At 42.5% G+C, this 20,115-nt stretch overlaps 1 protein-coding gene and 16 non-coding genes across 21 annotated transcripts in view; 15 read left to right on the top strand and 2 right to left on the bottom strand.

The window, feature by feature from the left end:
- side-VII (sidestep VII) overlaps positions 1-20,115 on the top strand; it is a 111,979-nt gene that overhangs the window by 70,617 nt on the left and 21,247 nt on the right. For all 5 annotated transcript variants that reach the window (XM_065311957.1, XM_065311955.1, XM_065311956.1 and 2 more), the window contains exon 4: positions 19,594-19,704. In XM_065311957.1, coding sequence (XP_065168029.1) covers positions 19,594-19,704 — 111 coding nt within the window. The remainder of the gene's footprint in view (positions 1-19,593; positions 19,705-20,115) is intronic.
- Positions 11,370-11,441, top strand: TRNAV-UAC (transfer RNA valine (anticodon UAC)). Its single transcript has one exon. It is a non-coding gene; the product is annotated as a tRNA-Val (tRNA).
- On the top strand, positions 11,516-11,593 carry TRNAV-CAC (transfer RNA valine (anticodon CAC)). Its single transcript has one exon. It is a non-coding gene; the product is annotated as a tRNA-Val (tRNA).
- TRNAV-UAC (transfer RNA valine (anticodon UAC)) lies at positions 11,673-11,745 on the top strand. Its single transcript has one exon. It is a non-coding gene; the product is annotated as a tRNA-Val (tRNA).
- Positions 11,825-11,897, top strand: TRNAV-CAC (transfer RNA valine (anticodon CAC)). The gene has a single exon. It is a non-coding gene; the product is annotated as a tRNA-Val (tRNA).
- TRNAV-CAC (transfer RNA valine (anticodon CAC)) lies at positions 11,992-12,068 on the top strand. Its single transcript has one exon. It is a non-coding gene; the product is annotated as a tRNA-Val (tRNA).
- Positions 12,154-12,225, top strand: TRNAV-UAC (transfer RNA valine (anticodon UAC)). Its single transcript has one exon. It is a non-coding gene; the product is annotated as a tRNA-Val (tRNA).
- On the top strand, positions 12,302-12,374 carry TRNAV-CAC (transfer RNA valine (anticodon CAC)). The gene has a single exon. It is a non-coding gene; the product is annotated as a tRNA-Val (tRNA).
- TRNAV-CAC (transfer RNA valine (anticodon CAC)) lies at positions 12,454-12,526 on the top strand. The gene has a single exon. It is a non-coding gene; the product is annotated as a tRNA-Val (tRNA).
- Positions 12,606-12,678, top strand: TRNAV-UAC (transfer RNA valine (anticodon UAC)). Its single transcript has one exon. It is a non-coding gene; the product is annotated as a tRNA-Val (tRNA).
- TRNAV-CAC (transfer RNA valine (anticodon CAC)) lies at positions 12,758-12,830 on the top strand. The gene has a single exon. It is a non-coding gene; the product is annotated as a tRNA-Val (tRNA).
- Positions 12,906-12,978, top strand: TRNAV-CAC (transfer RNA valine (anticodon CAC)). Its single transcript has one exon. It is a non-coding gene; the product is annotated as a tRNA-Val (tRNA).
- Positions 13,057-13,129, top strand: TRNAV-CAC (transfer RNA valine (anticodon CAC)). The gene has a single exon. It is a non-coding gene; the product is annotated as a tRNA-Val (tRNA).
- Positions 13,206-13,278, top strand: TRNAV-CAC (transfer RNA valine (anticodon CAC)). Its single transcript has one exon. It is a non-coding gene; the product is annotated as a tRNA-Val (tRNA).
- Positions 13,357-13,429, top strand: TRNAV-CAC (transfer RNA valine (anticodon CAC)). The gene has a single exon. It is a non-coding gene; the product is annotated as a tRNA-Val (tRNA).
- On the bottom strand, positions 18,942-19,014 carry TRNAV-UAC (transfer RNA valine (anticodon UAC)). The gene has a single exon. It is a non-coding gene; the product is annotated as a tRNA-Val (tRNA).
- On the bottom strand, positions 19,941-20,013 carry TRNAV-CAC (transfer RNA valine (anticodon CAC)). The gene has a single exon. It is a non-coding gene; the product is annotated as a tRNA-Val (tRNA).

Genomic DNA, 20,115 nt, shown 5'->3' with positions numbered 1-20,115 from the left:
TTGGTGAATATACGCGAAATATAGGTAATACGGATTTGTGTTTTGTGTCTTACGTGTTACGTTTGTTTGTTTTGTAGTTGGTAACGTTTATGGGTATTAATCGCACTTAATTAATATAAATGTTGTAATAAAAGAAATGTTCGATGCACTTTCGCCGGAGGAACGCTGCGCTAAACGCTTAGTTGCAACAGTTGCAACTATGAGATCGGCGGCACTCTTCGCGGCGCATGCGTATGTGTGTGTGTGATAGCCGCGTCCTGCCGAGTGCAAACGAAATTCAAACTTGTGTCTTGAGCTCTGCAGCCGAAAGTACACGTACAAAATTGAATTAAGTTGTAAAAAAAATGTATTTATTAAAATAATTTTGTGATTTTCTTGGATTTTACAATTTTGTATGCGAGTTTTACATGTTTCGCCCTGTGGGCATCATCAGAAACTCAATTACGTATTCAACTTAGAAAATAATAAAATTAAGTTGTGTTGTTTCATGAAAGTAAATAAATATTTAAAGAAACTGTTGGTTTGTTTATATTTAATAGTGAATTCTATACAATTGAAAGCTGAAAACTTGAGAATACAATCGAAGAAGTTGTTACGCAATCCTGACACTTTAAATCCATAAACGAGGGTCAACACAACATCCACTAAATATTAACCGACCATAATTCTGTTCCTTAATATTAATGTCGAACCCTTATTCGTTTAATAGCTTAAGCAAACCAGGCTTAATTTATCGATCAGTAATCGGCGTAGTGGAGTAGCAGCGAATCTGTTCGGCAATCCCGTTTATTAATCGCACAATTCGCGTCGATTGTCTCTATTTTCTATTCCCACAAGCAATTATTTTAGCTCTAACCGCAGCGGTTTAAATAAATCATTTTTAAATGGACTCTCACCATTGAATCATTCAATTGCCGACGCGCGGACACTTTGTATGCGCGCTGGCAACTGTTGAAATTTCACGCAAAATATTATTTGTCTAGCAAACCCTTTTCAGCGTGTGCAGGGCGACGACGCTGACACTGACATCAGCAGCGGTGGTGGCGTAGCGTTGGTTTCCGTTTTTGGAAACTGTCCACCGTGCTGCGCCCCCGCTGAAATGGCTAAATTAATTAAAATATTCGATCCTCATACAATGCTCCCCTGAAACGCGAATTTCCCACAGTAGCATTGTATCTGCCCGCCAAATGATAAAACAAACGAAAAAACGTCCTTCAACAACACGTGAGCAAAAAATACGCGTAACGCATTGAAAGTGTTCGAAAATTAATGACTGTTGACTAAAGACGTCGCCAATATCCGCATACTAAACCGCGTTATACTAATGCAGGTTTTATTTTGATAAATTGATTTATCGCACAAACGCGCACAATCTATACATATATTCGTTATTCCTTTTTGGAAAACCGGAAAAAGTTGAGTTCTCCTCCGTTTTTTTGATAGAGAGTGCGGGCATCATTTATAAAAGCAAATGATCCCGAAAAGCATAGAAATGCGAGCCAAAAATAAACTTTATTCATCCCACCCGTTGGTTTGATTCATTGTTTACCCATGAGATGTGCACCCTCATCACTTATTTATAAATTCCACACATTTGGATGCCACTTAATTGTCGATAAACTAACAAACAGAAAAATACGCGCATCTGTAATTTTTATTCATTAGAATCCGAAATATAGGGAGATGTGGGTGTTGATGTCAGAACGAGGAGGTTGCGGGGAGTCAGCTAAGCCGGGACACCGGGAGTTAGGTGTGGATTTGCACGGCGTGCGCAAATTTCCTGGCGAAAATTAGATTTCCGGTCGTGCATCACACACAAGGAAATGTGCACGGCGAAGGTTTAAATTGTGAAGTTTCCAGTACTGCCAATGTGTGTGTAGGTGTGTGTGTGCCCTGCATTTCCACTGCAGTCTACCTAGTGGAAATCCCTTTAGATCTACTGACCACCTGTCTGCCGCAAAGGGAGCGACTTTTTTTCTGGTTTACTATGGGCTTATTGAACTAACCCAGAGTGGGAAGTTATGCTAACACGATTTATCGAATATATAAAAATTTGAGTGTTTTTATTTTTCCGATGCACTTTTCATTCGCCTTTCATCACTTTTGTATCCTACAAGACTCGTTCTAAATTACGAGTTTTAATAAAACTCCCGCGCATCGCTTGCGCACAGCGCCGAGCAATATTACATGATTTACAATTGCCGCGATAGGAAATATGAAGGCGGTGCAGTTGAGATTTTACATCATGCACATCGTATACGTACAATAAACAAGCAACTATCTGTGTTGTGTAGCTGTTGCTGGGGTTTTCTTAGAATACGGATGCAATTATTTTCAGTTTGCTTATAAAATCTATTTGTTTGCTGCGTTATTGCGAGAAACCAGTAAACAATGTCGATGTCGATAGATTGAGATTCTATCAGAGGTGAAGTGGTTTTATTTGCTCACCTACGCAATAATAATAATAATAATAATAAAAGAATTGAAGAGTAAAGATGGAAAATGAAGTGGATTTTTCCTTTTGGCCGAAGTGGAATTAAGCGCTGGATGCTTTGTCACTGGTGTACGAATTTTATTCATTCCCTTTTTCACGCAACATCTCCATTCGCTTACATGCGAATTAATCAAAGCTGAACCTTTGTCACATCAGCTTTCTCGGCTGGGTGAAAAATGAACGAACGAACGTGTCGTCGAGAACGTAATTACGTTGTCTTCTTTCAACAACAATAATATCCACGCAGTGAATAAAGTATAGTATTTTACAAGTATAAATATTCATTGAACTGGAATCCCGGTGTTGATTCGCTTGTAAAAAATACGTTCTGAGCACTATAATACTAATTTACATCAATGTATTCATCGTTTACAGGCAGGTCCCGGACATTGTACGCTAGTCACGCAATCGAAGTCACGTCAGTTAATGAGATGAATGCATCGCGATAGCATGGCATATGCGTGGGTGTGTGGGTGCGCATAAATTAAAGACGAACACGGCCATCACATTAAGGCTATTGCACCCTGTTTCGCACCCAGCGCCACAAAAAAAAATTTACAAGTCCCTCGTTTGCTTGTTCGTTCACTGCTGGTCATCGTGCGCGGTTGGAACCGTCCAGACGTTATAATTTATTGCCAGATTGCGGCGATAATGTAATATGTAGTTTATGTTGGTTCGAACGATATCATTGCGCGCGCGGTGCTCGTGTCACACGAATGTCGCACTATCATAACACAAAAGTTTAAAATTCCCATTGTTTGCGAAAGGCAAGAAATTCGCCAATCCGGCGTTTCCCGAAGGCGTGGGTTGGAAGCACTTTGGAATCTTGGGGATTCGCGAAGTTAAAAGCTCCCCCAAAACCAGAACATGCATACACATGGAGAGCACATCGGCACGCGGAAAATGGTTTTTCCGTTTGCGAGGCATTGTCGTTACCGTTGCGCGTATCACACGAATCTGCCAAACAATATAACAGGGTGGAACGAGGAAGAGGCCTCGACGAACACTTTTAGCGGATCGCCTCTTTTGCATGCATCTGGGAACTTCTGTTTGCAGTTGTTTTATAACTTTGGATGCTTGACTTTCGGCGCGCGCGCTTGGCACATTGTGTCATCGTCACCCATCGTCTTCTTCGGGGACTTGAGTGCGCCTGCAGGCGATATTTATTCAAGACGGCAGCTCGCTCGCTGCCTGATTCTTGGGAAACTGTTTACATGTTTTAATTTTACTTACACAGCAAGTTTTTTTCTTCATTTTTGTTTTTTTTGAAACAAAAATGCTATGCTTTATAAGTAGTTGTTGTTAGCGCATGCTGGATTTAAAACCTAGCAACAATTACATGGACGCATGCACATTACGGGGCGTAATTAAAAAGGACAAGCGAGCGAGCGGTTAATTGCCGGAGAGAGAAGTATAGCAACAGCTATTCCATCGGGCGGAGGCAGTTGGATGGCTGCTATTAGGACGAAAACTACTCGCCGCCCGAGCTGTCTTCCAAGTTAACATGAAGGTGCCTTATCAGACGGAAACGCTGCCAACTCGCGCTCGCCCCCCTGCACCCCGACACGACCATCTGCAACGCGGCGGCGTCGGCTGCGGCTTTTTGCCACCGACCGATGGATAGCTGCAAGTTTGCACGCGGCGTGCATTGTGCCACCCCACGCTGTCACGCGAGAGCACTTGGAAGCGATTTCTTATGCCCTGGCAAAATGGCCGAGGAATATCACACACCTAATCACAATTTTACGCGCAATAAACTCCAATTGCACGTCAGTGTCTAAAGAAACTGAGAATTAAAAATACATACGTGTGATGAAATTTTTAGTAAATGCCGAAAATTGCTTTAAATAACCAGCAATTTATTATCGAGTTTAATATCACTTAAAAATCGATTTAACTTTCTTCAAGTTGGGAAATATATTCTCGCGTGCTGCAGTGCTGCTAGTTGGAGGTTTGCAATTGGGTTCGATTTTGCGAATATCGCCGGCTGGAAATATAAGCACATATTTGTTGTGCGCATGATGATGGGAAAAAAGCAACCGTCGATCGCGCGGCGCCCGTGTAAATAAAATAAATTTTCGATTCGGTAAACACACACGCCGCCGCTACCGCCGCCGCCCGTCCGCACGCGATATAAAACTAGCGCCGCTGCCGCCGCCAGCGTTACTGCAGGCGGTCATAAAGCACAATATGATATATCTATAAGCTCTCAACAACACTAAGTACACAATTCGCGACGTGGTAGCTGTTTTTATTCTCTTTGCGACTGGTTTTTGTGTTTTTCAATTTTCCATTTTTCTACAGGCTATGTTCAATGTTTACGCATGCGTTATCGAATAATAATAGTTTATCGAGGTGCACGCATAAGGGCCATTATTATTTGCGAAATGATTTGCATGCACATTCATGGATATCAGAATTTATCGCGTGCAAAATTTAACGCTAATCTTCTTTATAGCGGTCTAATAAACTGCGGATCATTTTAACAACCCTAATTGGACGTAATAACCAAAAAACTATCCCGCAATGGAAAGACTTCTCTATACCTATTGAAATCATTATGCGCTCTTGTAATCGGCTCTCGCCGAAGCTGGAAGAGAGCGAATTAGAAAACAGATTTGCGCGCCGAAGCGATAATTGAGCGAAACGTAATTATTCGACAACTTTCACTGGCGACGCCACCACCACCACGACCAGTACCATTCACATCTACCCCCGGTGTCGAAGGGGAGAAAATGCTGCTTTCGTTTTCTATTACGACTGGAGCATCACGTGCCACGCGCGAGATTTGAACCTCAAATCTAACCGACATTAACATCACGTCCGCGCCGCACATACAAATGAGTCTTGTGTAAATATTGCGACAACTAATTGACTTATTTTAGTAACACTCTTAAACTCGTTTCTTTTTTTTTTGCACTCTCTACTCTTCTCGTTTTTTTGCTGTCGCTTGTCTCTGCGTGCAAACGCAGTGTTTACATTTAGATAACTGGATTATTCTTCTCGTCGTGGGGTGGAAATATTTTTTTCGGAAATTGTTTGTGTTTGGCGAATGTTGTTTGCCGGGTCTAACGCATTTCCGCGGTGCGCCTCAGGTTTAATTGGATATAAAACCGAATGTTGTTTTAATCCTATATTGCCGTGCGAAGCAAGGGGCGAAGATCAATTTATAAGAGTAAACGAAATGTATCAAGCAGTGTTTACGTTTCGAATTTGAAAAATTCGGCAAAAATTTATGGATATTTTTCCATGCTAACGAGTTTATCTCGATAATTGGCCAGTTAAACATTGTTCAATAAAAATTTTTACTTTGGTCGATGAAAAATATATGAAAGTTATGTAATAACTTCAATAAATAAATAAAATGCAATTGCAAACGTCATGTTCAATGCGTCTGCTTCACTGTATCAGCCAGAGTGACATTATGCTAAACATTCACTTCCATTGATACACGTGTGGCATTCCTAATATAAACTCAAAAAGGAGCAGAGAGCAATTCACAAAACGACCATCCTCGCTCGTGGATATCCAACGTGCTGGCGACGAAAATAAAATATTATAATTTATACATTAAAACTGTCTGTTTCCGTTCACTTCTCGACGCGCGGCGTGCGCTGGAGAAGAAGCTTGATCAATATATCCGCTACGCATTCAATGCCTCGCTTCGCACAAAGGTAAAATGACTCTCGCAATAGTTCCTAGGGTTGCCAGGTCAAATTCGCGACGTGAATACATGCATGAGCCACGCAAATAATTTATTAGCGTGCGCAAAGATTACTTTCCTCGCAGCAGCCGCATGATGTATTCATATATAGGTAATCAATTCAATTCAATTACGGCGCGTTTTTATTACGGTTACAATTACAGCAAATTTGAATTGGGAAATTCACGTTTCGGTTTGCGCGCACCGAGAGCCGATTTGTTAATTGGTTTGTTAATAGGATCAGGGCAAGTCCTTGGTAAGAGGTTTGAGGCCTCGTCGTCTTCCACTTGCATTACGCTCGGCGATTGCTAAGTGTTTCCAGTCGATGGACAATTAACAACCATCACAATCGAATTCGATTGCTTGTAATATACACAGTGTCACCATAATTTTAATAAAAAAACTGGAAATATTGATCGTTTTCGTGGTTATTTCATATTTATTTGTTGTTTCGAGCATATAAGCATATAATTTATTATTATACTATTACGCGCATCGATTTCATGAGCTGTGCGCCTCGTAAAACTTTATTGGTAATTACGGGGCCGGTGCACAACTTTTATCGCCTCCGTATATGTCAGCTAGTAATATATCAGGCTCATTTGCGTTTGATTGCAGCCCGACGGTGCAAATAAATTTATTAATTGAGAAATTTTGAGCGGATTATGTGCGTATTGCATATTATTTCGTATTTATTTCAATTCTTTCGGTGTTTTTATGAATTATAAAAATGTTTCCGCATGTAACCTACATAAAATTTTAATTTGAAAAGAGCCTAGACGTATATAAAATAATTATAATCCGTGCATGAGGTTTACAGTCTAAACCACTGGAGCGGAAATATTCGGTGGTCAAAATGCGGAATTAATGCCTGGATGTGTGCGCGGCGCAAAACCCTTTCGTTTTTCGCCGCCTGCGGTCGCCGTAACAGGTTCTAATATAGCGTAAACCTCGGCGCGTTTTTTGTAATAATCAGTTGAGCGCAGCTTTCTGCATACGCGATACGCCGATTCGGAAAGTTTTCGAGCGGCGAGGCCACTTGGAACTATTGCGGTTATGTTGTGGCCACCACTGCCCGCTTTGAAAGAAGAGGTTTTATAATAATGCTCGCGCGCGCGCGAGTCCCGAGAGGGATGATAATAAAAGGTCGATGTGTGGGTGTTGAGCAACGATTAAAAATGTTTGCGCGTGTAAGCTGGATGTACGAGCAGATAACATGTGAAAGCCGATTGTGACAATTAATGACGTAAAAATCACCTTAACCGAATTTAAATCTTGATTTATTCGCCGGGGGGGCGTAGATTATAATTTATAGATTTTTATTATCATTTATTATTAGCATTTAAAACGTGGAATCAGAATGTAAATAATGAAAACAATAATAATATTTCGGGGCGAAATGAAATGTAGCATCAAACTCAAAGCGGAATTTACTTAAAAGCTTTCGCCAAATACCCAAACATAATTCGCATTCATCAAAAATCTTCTTACGCCGCTTTGAATTACAACGTGCAAACATAAAAGACATGCCGGAAAGAGCACACATACAGCCAGAACGCATTGCAGGCTGCCATTCATTCTTCAATTCATAATCGGATGGAAAAGTTGAATTTAACTTAATAACCCTTTTCAATTTACATCCGACAACATTACATCCAGCTGGGGCGCGCGGGCGGGCGTTAGGCGCCACCGGCATCCTTCGTAATTTTAGACAAATATTAATTACCCGCAGCTTGAATGCGCATTCAGATGTGTAACATGCCATAAAGTACAATTCGCGCCGCGCGCGAGATTGAGGTTTACAATACACCTTGCAAATATTCAACGAGTATAAGATGACGAGTGTAAGTGGCCATAGCAACGCGTTCGGTACTTATACGCCAAGTCAAACTCATGCCGCGAGTTAAAATAAATTTATTAACTTGCGAAACAAGCCAGAAAAACACTTTGTATAAGTTTCGCACGTACCAGCCGATATATTTGTATGTGCGTCTCTGGCTGGATATAATAATATTAGCTATTTTATGTGGAAAAATTTCCATATAAATATGTTTCTAAAGCGCACGTTGTGTCCGTGCGGCGCGCGCGCACGAGCTCTTTAAACAGGTGTCAAATAATGTACAAGATATACTGATTATCCAATATCCAATTTCCTTCTCCACACACATACATACGCGTCGACTTGGGCGCGAAGAAGACTGTTAGGTCTTGCGAATGTCATATAAGTGCCTGCGCATTTACATAATGCCATCGTGGGCGGTAAAGACACATTGTGTGGGTGTGCGGCTCGGTGTGTCGAAGGCCGTTAGGCACGAAACGTGGCGGCGGCGGCGCAGCACACACACCGCCTCCAGGGCCGAAAACTTCCCAAAAATGACGGCGCGCACACGCATCCCATTCCATGAACTTGACATATCTTCTAATATCTCTAATATCTTCCGCCGGCGCATATGCTAGAAAGTTAATAGTCTATTTGCGCGCGTATTAAGTTCCTTTTAGCATATACTTTTTGCGCTTCTTCTGCGCGCTCAAATTCTTTTAGGTAACTAAAATACGATATGACCGTAATTTATGCTTTCAGCCGCGCGCACGTGTACACTTCTTTTATTAAGCAAAGTAATACATTTTTTTTTCTCTCGGTGTGTGTGTGTTATCTCGCCAAATGACGTTAAAAGTAGAAATAAATGATTGCGATGTTGTTATTCATGGCGCTGCACAAATGTTTTTATTAAAATAAAGAAAGCACGCCGAAACAAGCCAGTGTACAATGAGGGGGTCGGGAAATTGGGAAGACAGTCGTAAAAATATTTTTATGTGAATTAAATTGCCAGCCGGTCATAAATCCTGCGTGCGCGCGCGCTGACTTCACGCGCCGCCGCCGGGAGATCACCGTGTGTTCGTCCTTGCTGGCTACAGAATATTTCATTTGTAAAGAGGCTCATTGCAAACATTTGCGCGCACCTAATAAAATTAGAAAGTAACAAGAAAAATTACACGAATTGATTCCTCAGAAGACGAGTATAATAATTATTTCGAGATAAAGCAATTTATTCTCAAGTTTCATTCATTTCATTCAGGTATAATAACTAATGTGCGCCGACAATATTGCGCCCTCTTTCTGGTCTCTCCATAAATTGCTTTGTTAATTATGAATACATGAATTTAATTAAAATTGCAATTTCTGCCGTTGCGAAAAGTTGATGTTCTCTCATTATACTCGTTAGAGTCGTTATAGTTGAAGCGCTGAAGTATCCCGCCCCACTTGCCGCCGCCACACAGCAAGAAGTGTGTTTTTGGACGCGCGTCAGACCAAGAACCCACTTGTTATTATAAGCGTGGGGCGGGCAAGCACCAGGAACGTTTTGCTTATTCATGACGAAGCGACGACCCAAATTGAACGAAATATTTTCGGCAACTCTTCGATAATTATCTCGTTAACGCCGACGCCGAAATTGAGCTATTTACTATCGTAATAACAATCGTAATTTAACCTGTGATAATAACTATTGTTATGAGGTACTAGCACAAATTAATTTCCGTGTATATTATACGTGCAGCGATAAAACTTACCAACGCGTTAATTTCACATTCATAGTTAACTACATTTGTCGAATAATAGTGTTGATGATAAATGGCATGAGTTATGTTTTCGTATTTTTATGATGGAAAAAGTAGAAACAAAACAAAAATGTGCAATTTATCCCCATCCGTTAAAAGAAGCCGTTTGCCATTTGTCTCGTCTGACAATCCCGACGCCCCGTAATGGGATGCCCGTAACAAAAGCAAGCAGACCAGAAACTGACCACAAATTACTTAAGGGACGGCTCCACGTCGACATCAGCGTCTGACGATGGAGCGTTGCACGAGATCAGATTGTGAACGCGCAGAGCAGCGTGTCCACTCAACGAGATAATACAGGATCCGGCAAATTAACGGACCATTAAATGCCACTGATTTTATAAGTGTATCAGTGCTGGCATTCGTCTTGTCTTCGCAGAAAATGCAATAAACTAGATGCTTACCTCAGACGGACTCGGGTACAATGATACACGTAATTGCAATCGGTCGTAAACTGAAAAATCTAACCTCAAAATGTGACTATTTCTATTTTCTAACCTCTAAAGTTGCGAAATCAAAATACTCGATCATGCTTTTCTATATGATCCATTTATATTGACGTAGCATTGGCACAATACCAATATGAAGGAAAAATATCTATATGTCTGCAGATATAACACGTCCGGTCACATAGGACTAGTTACACGTAGCCGATGTAAGTACGGAAGCCATTTCGCTATATTGGAAATCTATGGCCGCGTGTGACGGATTTATGGCGAACTTTATACTCGGGCTATTTACCGAAGATTTAACGATTTCAACCTTTACAAATAACCAGCCACCAACCTTTGGCTTACGACCACGATTACACTACGCCATGAAAATGCATTTTACTCACCAGCATACACGAAATAAATCGATACCCGTAAGCAAAAACACTATAAATACGCTGATAATTAATTTTTTGACGGCCTGGCGCGCATTAAATCTTACCCCTCGGGTATTAATATCTATGACAACTAACAAAGAGATGAAAACAAGCACAAATGCGCGGATATAAATTAAAGACATCATTTTTTCAGCAAATTTTTGCGAGGGGAAAGGCGGATCCTTTGTGATTGTAATGTAAGCAATCAATTATACCGACAACAATGAAGATTATTAAAATGTAGGTGTGTTATGTTTTCAAGCAAACGCGCAATTACAGATTAAATATTAAAGATTATTTTGTCGCCGCACAATGGCTGGCTACACCGGTTATAATTTGTTGTTGTATGGTATGGAGTTGATATTTTAAATATTTACACGCGCTCCTCCATTAATGCTCTTTTATTAATGGTAATGCGTCAAAAAGTAAACACTTTGCATGTTTTCTTTGGCACCTTACGCCTTATCCAAGCGAAAGGTATTATAGTGACAAAAGTATTAAAAATGTTTGTGAAATTAAATTGACGTTGAAGACTAGCATTAGCGGAAGGTGTACAAAAGACTACTTAGGATAATATAATTTTACTTTCAAAACAAAGGTATTTATCACCTTGCAATTTAAGAGTAATTAAATAATTTTCTAGGATAGGGTTACGGCCAGAAGTTAATTGAATTGATGTATATGTAGGTTTCGTAGTGTAGCGGTTATCACGTCTGCTTTACACGCAGAAGGTCCCCGGTTCGACCCCGGCGAAACCAGTGTTTTCACGTTTTACGGACCGGGGAATAAAATTCTTGTTCGCCAGAATTTTTACATCCAGGAGAAGTAAGGAAGTTTCGTAGTGTTGTGGACTGGTTATCACGTCTGCTTCACACGCAGAAGGTCCCCGGTTCGATCCCGGGCGAAACCAACGTTTTAGCATTAATTTTACGGTCCTGGGAAGAAAAAATCATTTTTGCCAGAATTTTTACATTCAGGAAGAGCAAGGAGGTTTCGTAGTGAAGCGGTTATCACGTCTGCTTTACACGCAGAAGGTCCCCGGTTCGACCCCGGGCGAATCCTGTGTTTTAGCATTAATTTTACGGCCCGGGGATTAAAAATTCATTTTTGCCAGAATTTTTTCATCCAGGAGAAATAAGGAGGTTTCGTAGTGTAGTGGTCATCACGTCTGCTTCACACGCAGAAGGTCCCCGGTTCGATCCCGGGCGAAACCAGTGTTTTAGCATTAGTTTTACGGCCCGGGAATTCGACCCAGGCGAAACCAAAATTCTTGTTTCCCGGAATTTTTACATCAGAGGGGAGCAAGGAGGTTTCGTAGTGTAGTGGTTACATCCACGTCTGCTTCACACGCAGAAGGTCCCCGGTTCGATCCCGGGGCGAAACCAGTGTTTTAGCATTAATTTTACGGCCCGGTTTTAGAAGAGAAAAATTCTGTTTTGCCAACATTTTTACATCCAGGAGAAATAAGGAGGTTTCGTAGTGTAGTGGTCATCACGTCTGCTTTACACGCAGAAGGCCCCGGTTCGACCCCGGGCGAAACCAGTGTTTTGACATTAGTTTTACGGCCGGGGATTAAAATTCTTGTGTCCCGGAATTTTTACATCAGAGGGAGCAAGGAGGTTTCGTAGTGTAGTGGTCATCACGTCTGCTTCACACGCAGAAGGTCCCCGGTTCGATCCCGGGCGAAACCAACGTTTTAGCATTAATTTTACGGTCCTGGGAAGAAAAAATCATTTTTGCCAGAATTTTTACATCCTGGAGAATTAAGGAGGTTTCGTAGTGTAGTGGTCATCACGTCTGCTTCACCCGCAGAAGGCCCCCGGTTCGACCCCGGGCGAAACCAATGTTTTGGCATTAGTTTTACGGCCCGGGGATTAAAAATTCTTGTTTCCCGGAATTTATAAATCAGAGGAGGGCAAGGAGGTTTCGTAGTGTAGTGGTCATCACGTCTGCTTTACACGCAGAAGGTCCCCGGTTCGACCCCGGGCGAAACCAGTGTTTTAGCATTAATTTTACGGCCCGGGGATTAAAAATTCATTTTTGCCAGAATTTTTTCATCCAGGAGAAATAAGGAGGATTCGTAGTGTAGTGGTCATCACGTCTACTTCACACGCAGAAGGTCCCCGGTTCGATTCCGGGCGAAACCATTGTTTTGACGTTTTACGGCCCGTGGATCAAAAATTCTTGTTTCCCGGAATTTATAAATCAGAGGAGGGCAAGGAGGATTCGTAGTGTAGTGGTCATCACGTCTGCTTCACACGCAGAAGGTCCCCGGTTCGATCCCGGGCGAAACCAGTGTTTTAGCATTAATTTTACGGCCCGAGGATTGAAATTCATTTTTTCCAGAATTTTTACATCCAGGAGGTTCAAGGAGGTTTCGTAGTGTAGTGGTCATCACGTCTGCTTCACACGCAGAAGGTCCCCGGTTCAACCCCGGGCGAAACCTGTGTTTTGGCATTAGTTTTACGGCCGGGAATTAAAATTCTTGTTTCCCGGAATTTTTACATCAGAGGGAGCAAGGAGGTTTCGTAGTGTAGTGGTTATCACGTCTGCTTCACACGCAGAAGGTCCCCGGTTCGACCCCGGGCAAAACCAGTGTTTTAGCATTAATTTTACGGCCCGAGGATTGAAATTCATTTTTTCCAGAATTTTTACATCCAGGAGGTTCAAGGAGGTTTCGTAGTGTAGTGGTCATCACGTCTGCTTCACACGCAGAAGGTCCCCGGTTCAACCCCGGGCGAAACCAACGTTTTGAATCTTACTGTCCATTCTTATTAAACAATATACTATTACACCCCTAGAGTGGTAAATATGATATTGTCATCCGTAGATTAACCTAACTTGTTGATTTGGAATTAGCTTTTCTTTGAATTGGAGCCTCGTACAAGTTGGTCGTAGCAAATATCCCTCTCCCACAACCAGAAGAAGATGATCAAATTACCATTGTTAACTCCTTTGTGATGAGATAATTCGGTGGCACGCACATTCGGTTCATATGTGTCGCCACGTAGAGTTCTGAGCACACTTCTCTGTTTGATAACTGCTACTTCTGCCTCTGGTCTGCCCGCTGCCGAAAAGAACGTCGGCAACACCACGTAGCACGCAGTGAATGTCGACCCGGCGGCGCGGAAATTTGTCTCGTACGTGTGTGCACGAATCTCGCGCACTGGACAAAACCAATTAGCGCCAAACTCCCACACGCTGGCCCACTTCGAGAGCAATATGAATGTAATTTGATTACCGTAATGCTTTTGTAACGTTTTTCGTCCGTCTGCGGGTGAATAATGAAAATACGCTTCGCAAAAATTGCCGCGCGTGTCTACAATATTATTTTGTTGCTGATGGAGGCGGTGGCAATGCAGTAAATGAGCGCACAGAGAGCTAGTTGCCCTTTGCACTTTAGGAAAACCGCTGTGCAAGTTCATTTGCCGTGGTCGGAGGGCCAGATTTGAGCGCTGCACATTTCGATCGGACTTTGACTTCCATTTCGGACACACAATGCGCTTCATTCGCACAATGCGAATCATGTAGCACACGCTGCTCAATTAAAGCTCGATTGTATAAATAGCGACAATTGTCGGTTCGGTTTTCAATTCGACGTGCGGTCATTATAATTAGTTTGATGGACATTTGCAACAAGATTTTCCTTGAAACAAACGAATTTAATTTTGATGTGACAATAATGTCTTTCACTCTTGAATACTTGATATCGGCATTGTAAAGAAATTGACATCATGACTTTATTAGCGAAATAAAAATTTAGATTTTTCATCGTTTTGCTAGCAAACCGCATGCACTTCTTCTATTATAAAATCCTTTCGCAAATAATACCATAGCATGGCGAGCGTGCAATCCAATTTTTATTCAATTTGCATATTGAAAATCGAAGTGCGCCACACGCCAGCATATAATTTCCCATCGTTACCAGCTCGCAGCGTACATATCCAATTTCTTTGCATCGCGTTTTCGCTTATTACGTGTCTCGATATCAAATGTTCAAACTGTCATTTTCTTATTCGCATGTTGGCCCAGAGGCTCTCATTGTGTATACAGTATCTACGAGTACACACACATTCATGCATTGGTACATTGTGCGCCTAGGTATCTGATATCTACCCGGCGCAGTAGGTCTCTGGCAGTCACTCTAACTGCGCGCACAAGAACGAATCTTACGAGTACACAATACGTTTTGCATTTCGCATTCGTCTATCTATCCATCTATATTGCGAGCTACGAGCCACAGGAGAGAGCGGAGGGTTTTGGTGGGAAGCTGGCCTGGCATTTTGCTCTCTCTGTGTGTATGTGAAGGTATTGCCCGCGTCGAAATCCGTCGGGGCTGATATAAATGTCAGCCTGATATCGTTCGTATTTCGATGCTAAACGTATTGCATGTACATACACTCTAATGCGCATGTTTACTTTGCCAGAAAGTAAAAGCCAGCGTATACAGAGACAAATCGCAGTGCAAGAATCTGATACCGAGATATCTTTTCTGTAAATCTCGGCTTTACATTTTCAAACATTTTATTGATGAATGTAGCCTGGGGTTTTACGCGTGGTGGGTGAAAATCACGCGCAATCAATTACCGATTACAGTATGGTTGAGAAATTAACAAAATTAAATAACGAAATGCTAATGCCATGCTAACTGCCGTGAATGTTTGATCCGGTTTATAAATCAGCGCCGCTGAAAAAGCTGTATGTATTGCAATAATATGATAATTAATGTGCCGGCGAGAAAATGGGAAATTTGTGCGCAAGTGCACACGCGTTTCGCGAGCGCGCGCGGAAAAAAATGATGATTTGTGCCGCATTTTCAGCCGAGGCGCACTTTGTTCCGCATTTAATGCGGCGAAATTGAGGCACATACGCAAATTAAATGTTTCCTCGTCATAAACTCCAACCGTAATTTTTTCCTCATTTCGCCGCCCGCCGGCTATTAACGGGCCCTTTCTGGGTCATGTTTGTGCGGATGCGTATACAGCGCGGGGTGCAATGTGGATTTTTTGCTTCGGGGCGCGTTAATTTGTTAGCTGCCGCGCGATAAGCCTTAAAAAGGATAGTGCGCCGACCGAAAGCGTAATTATCGAAGCGAACATCCGCCAAATCCAACCCCACCGCCGGCCTGAAGGTAATACCGAGCAGGAAGGGCGAGCGGCGCAAGAAATTCGCCACTTCCTTATCGTATCGGAACACTTTCCCTTGTACTGCAGCACCGACTAGGAATTGGGACTGACACAGGTTGATTATATCGCTGAATTTGATCCTAATGTGGAGATAAATAAAGATTACTCCGGACTTGTTCCGTTGGCCACAAGAAAAAAAATTAAATAAAATGAAACAAAAAAGGTTTTACTACGAAAATAAATTGTCAAAGTTTCTGCAGAGGGTTCAAGCAAGTTGAATGAAATATATACACAACTTACCAGTGAGCCTCGGCAAAAAAACTTTATATTTTTTGAACGTTTGAACACTCTACGGGATTTTTACATTTAAATACCGCCAGTTATGCAGTCCTTGAGTTCGGTTTGCCGGCGCCCAAGTTTCGACGCATGCAAACTGAAAACGTTTACGAACGCCTGCCTTGAATGGTCGGCCCCAGGACGGATATTTCCGGGGAATTTTCCTCGACGTAGTCAAATATTTAAGTGTAATGATATTTCCAAACAACAAGGAAAGTGGATGTTTAAGCGGGATGCTTATTTCGTCTCTTATCGCTTTTTGCGAATAGGAAATATAAAAACAACCGCACGCGCCCAGACTACAGAGATTAAACTTTGTGTGCACATTGCAACGCCTCCAGGGAGGCGGCAAGTTGCTTGCTTCAACATAATGCTCGACTAGTTTGCTGAAAAATATTTCCTATATTGGCACGCCGATATATAGTATTCGCGTAGCGTATGATTTATTGTAAAATGGTTAGCATCGCACCGACGGACGATAACTAATGGAACTCCATTTGGATAATGTGATTGAATGAAACATAATGACGACGTTCGAACGACGTAACAAATGTTCGCGATTGCTTCGCGTGTATGTGCCGCCGTCGCTCATACCGTGTGGATAATGAGTAATGCACGCGAATTTCGAATATAATGCATGTGCGCGAAAATTCAAGCGGCGGCGGCGGCGGCGGCGTGATGGAGGAAACGCAATCGATTGGGCATTTCATTAATTTCCACGCAAATGAATCTCGTGCACGCGGCGGCGGCACACGCACCGCTTGCTCGAGGGCTAAGTATAGCGGCGGCAAAATGCGCTGATTGCTCTATAATTTCACATAATGATGTGATGCTGTATCGGCATCGACACACACACACACACACACAGTGTATTTGCGCATAATAATATCACCATTGGCAATCGATTCATTTTACTCGTGGCGGCAAACCAAACACGGCACAGCAACAATGTGGATATATACGTAAATTAGGTTGAAACATTTTCCACCGCATGATGTACAGTTAATATTTTTTGTTTACGCAAAAAAATTACTAGTTTCAGTTCATGTAAAATTCAAACGTAAAAAACGAGAGGAATTTATCAAATGTGCGAGATAACACATTGTATTGAAGTATTGAACATTTGGGAAATTGGTGAGGCGTTAAAACCGCACATATATTCAATCATTTGATGCGGCTCTCGTTGGCAACATTTGCTGAAGTGTGCACACGGTGGTCTATTTGGGAAACGTGCAGCGGCATCACATATTCGCGCAGCGGCCATTCTCTAATTTACTGTTTCTATTCATTCTCATACTCACAGCCAACAGCAACGAGAGTAATCCACTAACTAATAAATCCAATTGAAATAGTCGCGTGTAGAAAAAAGTTCCATCGCGTAATTAAATTCGTATCTTGTTCTCAATAACCGGATTAAAAAAGGTGGCGATGTTAAGCGGGGAAAAATAAACCGCTGGCATTTCTGCTTGTAATGTTTTTCCTTTTATTTGCGCAAGGGTTGCCGCTCGGAGATACTTAATGGTGTTTTTCAAGTCCGCACCGCTTTGCGTTATATTGAAATGGGCCCAAACGAGATGTACAAAAGCGAAGGTAGCTTATGTGCGGCAGCAGGCAAACGAAAATTGTGTGCGGAAAGTATAGATGAAAAAGGCCCCGACGATTTGCCCCACGATTGTGCTCGATGTTTACGACGACGTCGAACGCGTTCAATTCCGCCGCCGCCGCCGACGCGCGTGTGCTGTATTGGCGAGCGAATTTTATTTCATCACAATAAACAACTAATGGAAGCAACCGACAAACAGCAGCACATACACCCGCACTCGGGACGCGTGCGGTTAAATGCCGAATGTGGCAATAAAATAAAACTGTGCACTCTTTGCCGCAGTAAGTGAAATTGAACCAATTTACTAATAATAATAATAAAAAAATTACGCGCGTTATTTTGATTTAGTTTGCGGTTTCAAAGTGAAAAATTTTCATTCACACGAAGCACGCTCGCGCGTCCGGTCTGCGGTTTCGTCGTCAGCCGCGCCTGCAGCTGAACAAATCATCCCTGACAAATACATCTGCAGCGGAACGCTGGCGACGAGAGGAAATTGTTTCCTGCGCGCCCTATTTAATCCTCCGCAAAGTTTAACTGCCGTCCATACACATGCTAAACACTGCACGACGAGGGGCGGAAATTCCAGCGCAGCATTATGCCGACGTGTCCTCTCTCGCGCATTTCACGCTTTCAATGTGCATCGACGAGGAGCTGTTTGTAGTTTCGAGTGCGCGAGCACGGATCCTTCCTGTCGCCGCGACGCTCTAACGCAATCTTCCATTGAGTTCGCGTTTCTTTATGAAGTATTTATGGACCACTTGTCTGGCAACCGGGGTTATTCTGACCTTAGGTTAGGATTCGTTCATTCGCTTTGTGCGAGCCATCGGAATCGGTTCGTCAATGCCTCAGTGCAGACGAATGGACGACGAATGGATGGGCACCGGGCATATCGAGATGAGAAACGCGAAAGTCGATCTTGAGAAGGGAAGAACACGGAGAAGAGATGAGGACCGACCCCGGCGTAGACCCTTTCCTTCCGAGAGCGCCTTTGCGAGCGACTGGAGCGCGTCTTTGCGATCGTTTGACCGTAATCGGAAACCGCTTGGATAGACGTTACAAGATTACGTTAACTGTGTGAATTAGGCTGTCGAATGCTTCAACGCAGCGGTGTAGTGGTGGTGATGAAACACCGGAATATTCCCGCATACCGTAGTTTATCGCATTAACAAATAAAACGAAAGCAAAAGAATTTCTGGTTCCGGCCGGGATCGAACCGGCGGCCTTCTGCGTGTAAAGCAGACGTGATAACCACTACACTACGGAACCACTTATATATTTAGTAGAATATTACGTGTTGTTGAAATTGCTAATTTTAAAACGTATTAAGTGTTTAATCGATTTTAATTTTTTACTTCGTGTAGAAATGACCTAAAGCAATTTTCTACAAATGCTCACTTTTATGCCGCGACCCAGTTGGCAGCACCGTTTAACTCCGCGTGTAATCATACACTTTTTTTTATTTATTCGCCTGTTAATTGCGCTCGCATTTAAAGGCCGGTGGCCGGCAGTGTGGCGGCGAAATCGGCCAAGCCTAGGCAACATATGCGCTGCGAACACGCCATTCGACAATAATTCTTTTTTCATTACCACAACTCGTGAAGTTGCAAAGCGCGCTTCGGCTCTCATTCAAGCACAAACACGCTTCACCTCATTGTAACACTCACGAGTGGCTAATACATTTTCGCCCGCCCACGCGCGCACTAGTTGCAATCGATAAATTAAACAATAAAAAAATAAATGTGTAATTAAATTCTTACATTTGCATATGTTGCATCTGATTTGCACCCACGCCTCTCAGCGTTGTAGGTCATGTTGAATAAAATATTTTTTTGCTTCTTGTTGCAGTTCCACCTCAAAAGATCATCATTATGGACGAGTCTGGGTCGCAATTAACGTCGGTGGTTGGTCCGTTTGCAGAGGGTGCTTCATTCACGCTACGGTGCGATGTCTTTGGTGGTAAGTTGATCGGTTGTTGGTGAAGTTTTCGTCGAATGTGCACGACCCAGTTACCCAATTTCTCTCTGTTGGTTGTAACTAACACTAGAGTTACCTGTGAGTCGGGAGTAATTTCAGAAACTGCGCCTTTAGTTGACATCGATTCCCAACTTCATGCGAGTCGAGTTACATGATAACTTTTTCCTTTATTTGCGGAAACAAATAAGTTGGGCACGGAACAAAAATTAGCTCGTGTGTGGTTCCGGCCGGGGTCGAACCGGCGACCTTCTGCGTGTGAAGCAGACGTGATAACCGCTACACTACGGAACCTGTGTTAGAGTTGTGCCAAAAGGCAGTAATTATAGGACACTTAGTTGAAAACACGATTTTACTGCATTATTTTTGCTGCAGATTGTTTCTTTGGACCCAAAA

The sequence above is a fragment of the Atheta coriaria genome, unplaced genomic scaffold, assembly GCF_025399875.1.
Source record: "Atheta coriaria isolate IRGN ID8LTWV9N9 unplaced genomic scaffold, Caltech_Dcor_3.1 hic_scaffold_9_pilon, whole genome shotgun sequence".
NCBI classification, from domain to species: domain Eukaryota; kingdom Metazoa; phylum Arthropoda; class Insecta; order Coleoptera; family Staphylinidae; genus Dalotia; species Dalotia coriaria.
This window is presented reverse-complemented; position numbering and strand designations above follow the sequence as displayed.